Source organism: Olea europaea, chromosome 17, assembly GCF_002742605.1.
Source record: "Olea europaea var. sylvestris chromosome 17, O_europaea_v1, whole genome shotgun sequence".
NCBI classification, from domain to species: Eukaryota; Viridiplantae; Streptophyta; class Magnoliopsida; order Lamiales; family Oleaceae; genus Olea; species Olea europaea.
The window spans coordinates 2204457-2207024 of NC_036253.1; the positions used below are offsets into that span (position 1 = coordinate 2204457).

Below are 2568 nucleotides of genomic sequence, written 5' to 3' on the forward strand. Positions count from 1 at the left end.
TATGCATGTCTGACAGCCACCCAAGCAATGGAGTGGACATTTCCTGAGGAGAAAAATTGGTAAACTAGGATTCAGTAGCCAGCATTGGAGCAAAAGTAGTTCTAGGATAAAACATGCCATTGAGTGACTAAATCCCCTTCTGATTACTTCGATTATCGTTTTCCAGAATAACTACAAGGATGCAAAGCAGAAAAGGAGTTTATGGGGTTCAACCTAGCAAATGATGAGGGGGCTATCTCCAAAAATTGCTGGATAACTCATGCAATTTAAAGAACAATCTGTATGAAAAGTCCAAAGGGAAACACAGTAAAATACAAAGAGGAATCACGAACCTTAATTAATGTAACGATATCTTCCATCTGGTGAAGACAGCTAACAAAGTGTATCAATGCTGACAAAAACCTGCAACTCTTAAAATTAGAAACTGATACTGAAGTCATCAAATTGGAAGGCCTAATAAATTTCAGAAGCAAAACTGATTATTACCTTGATGGTACAGAGAGCTTTGCCGGTGCATCGATCCCTTTCTTAACCAGGAACAGTTTCATAAACCTGCGTAAACCATGTTCTATGAGAACCAAAAGTTACAGATATTCCGATATATAAGTAGAAAATTTTAAAGATGCGATATTTTCTCCTCTCAAAATTTAAATTACTTCTGAGGATAAAGAAAAAACTCAAAACTAGGAAATATCGAGCCACATACATTTTCTACTTGACAGACAAAAGATGCTAATGATTACCCTTGTAGTATTAACTTCATAAATTTTAGTCCTCGCAAACATTCACCATTCTGACTCCAAGTAAAAGATTCACATTACAAAGGAAAGAAAAACTGAAAGGGGTATACTGTGTGCAAATACTGCATGAGTAAAACAATAAATGGGCACATAAGAAGTGACAAACTGCAAAAAGACCCCATGATCCTATTTAATATATTTGTTATTCTAACAACACAAAACTTCCTTTTTAGAATTCTATGTCTACCAATTCTTACGAGTTGTCAAGTCCATGGTACTAACAATGGCCTAGCAAGATCTGAAAGAAAAAGCAAGTCAATTTTGTTACTGATTTTCCAGTCAGATCTTAGTTATTGTATGTTCGAGTTCATGACAGAGCCATGAGATTATTGCTTCTTAACCTGTACTGCAAGCTTACAAGAGTATTTTAATGCAGTCATGTCAATGCAACTGTAAAAAGCCAATTCTATGTCATTGACTGAGAGGGGTCAAAGGATTGCAACGAATTGCGCCTTTCATGGTATAAAACTATAACCAAGTTCATGCTTACCGAGCTGCTAACTCCATGCTATTCTTCATGTTACTGCAAATTCTGCCATCACAATCCATGTTTTTGCTTCCTTTAAAGCTTATGCTCAAAGTTAATTGCTCAAGGAAATACAAGATAATGTTTTCATACAGTGTAAGAAACCCCTGATTCTCTACACTGCCAACTGCTAGTCCAATTTCATCAAAGAATCCATTCAATATTGAGCACAGATCCTCGGAGAAACTCTTCACTCGGGAACCCTCAGATTGTAAAGAATGGCTCACAGAAACAAAAAGCAACTCCCACAGTTCAATAACATCATGAATCTCAACCTTAATATGAGGGAAAGAGCATAAAGCAAATGGGTATGACAAGAAATATAATACTACAGAATAACCAAGGTTGTCTAACTCCATATTCAGCACCAACAGATCCCTTCTACCATCTATGTAGTCTTTCAGACAGTTCGCTAGAACTATCCAAATCTTTAAACAATTGAATACTTTGTGTTTATACAGTAACCCAATAAATGCATGAAGAACTTCCAGAGGATCACCTAAGGTTAATAAAAACTTCACATGTCCATTCATTGATAGTAATATGGATTCACAATCAGGTGCCTGTAAAGTTGAATGCACTACCACATAAAAATAGAGTCTACTCAAATACACGACTGGTGAAGCCATGTCCACATTATTATCAAGGCAGATACCTTCCACTATTACACTTCTAACCTCATCAGCAGGTTTTAATTTTTCTATGCACTTGAGGTCTAATGTCACTTTGTAAAGGGGAGATCGTAACATGGAGGGTTCTAGCCCCTTAGATGCCATCTCTAAAAATTGAAGGCTAATAAGGCATGAATCATCAATACAACTATCTTCTAAAGTCAAGTTTTCACATAGTTTCCCCAAGAACCTCATAATTGTGTTCAAACATTGCATCAACTCATCATAAGTAATGGAAACAGATTTCAGAGAAGTGTTAACTGCTTTTAGAAGAGATCTGAATAACCTAAGGGCAGCATCCCCCTCCAGTCTTCTGAGCTCAGGGGTGACCGTGGCTTTGGATCCTTGAGTGGCAAGGATATAAATCATTTTTGTAAAGAAATTCAGCTGACATAGATCCCAGGGTGACCATTTTATTGGATGGTGTTTCAATAAGCATTTACCAGTTACAAGAGAAGATAATTTCACGGTTTCCTGGATATTCAGGTTGTTAGTCTCATCCTTATTTCTCCCCAAAATAAGAGCATCAAGCAGATCCACACAAGAATCAAATAACCAGATGTTCCTATTT

General features: G+C 36.7%; 1 protein-coding gene across 1 annotated transcript in view; it reads right to left on the reverse strand.

The window, feature by feature from the left end:
* The window catches only part of LOC111365507, a 14866-nt gene that overhangs the window by 9887 nt on the left and 2411 nt on the right, over positions 1-2568 (reverse strand). The window contains exons 2-5 of the mRNA XM_022986063.1: positions 1291-2562; positions 487-552; positions 333-402; positions 6-43 (exon numbers count right to left, since the gene is read on the reverse strand). Of these exons, the coding sequence (XP_022841831.1) occupies positions 6-43; positions 333-402; positions 487-552; positions 1291-2562 (1446 nt within the window). The remainder of the gene's footprint in view (positions 1-5; positions 44-332; positions 403-486; positions 553-1290; positions 2563-2568) is intronic.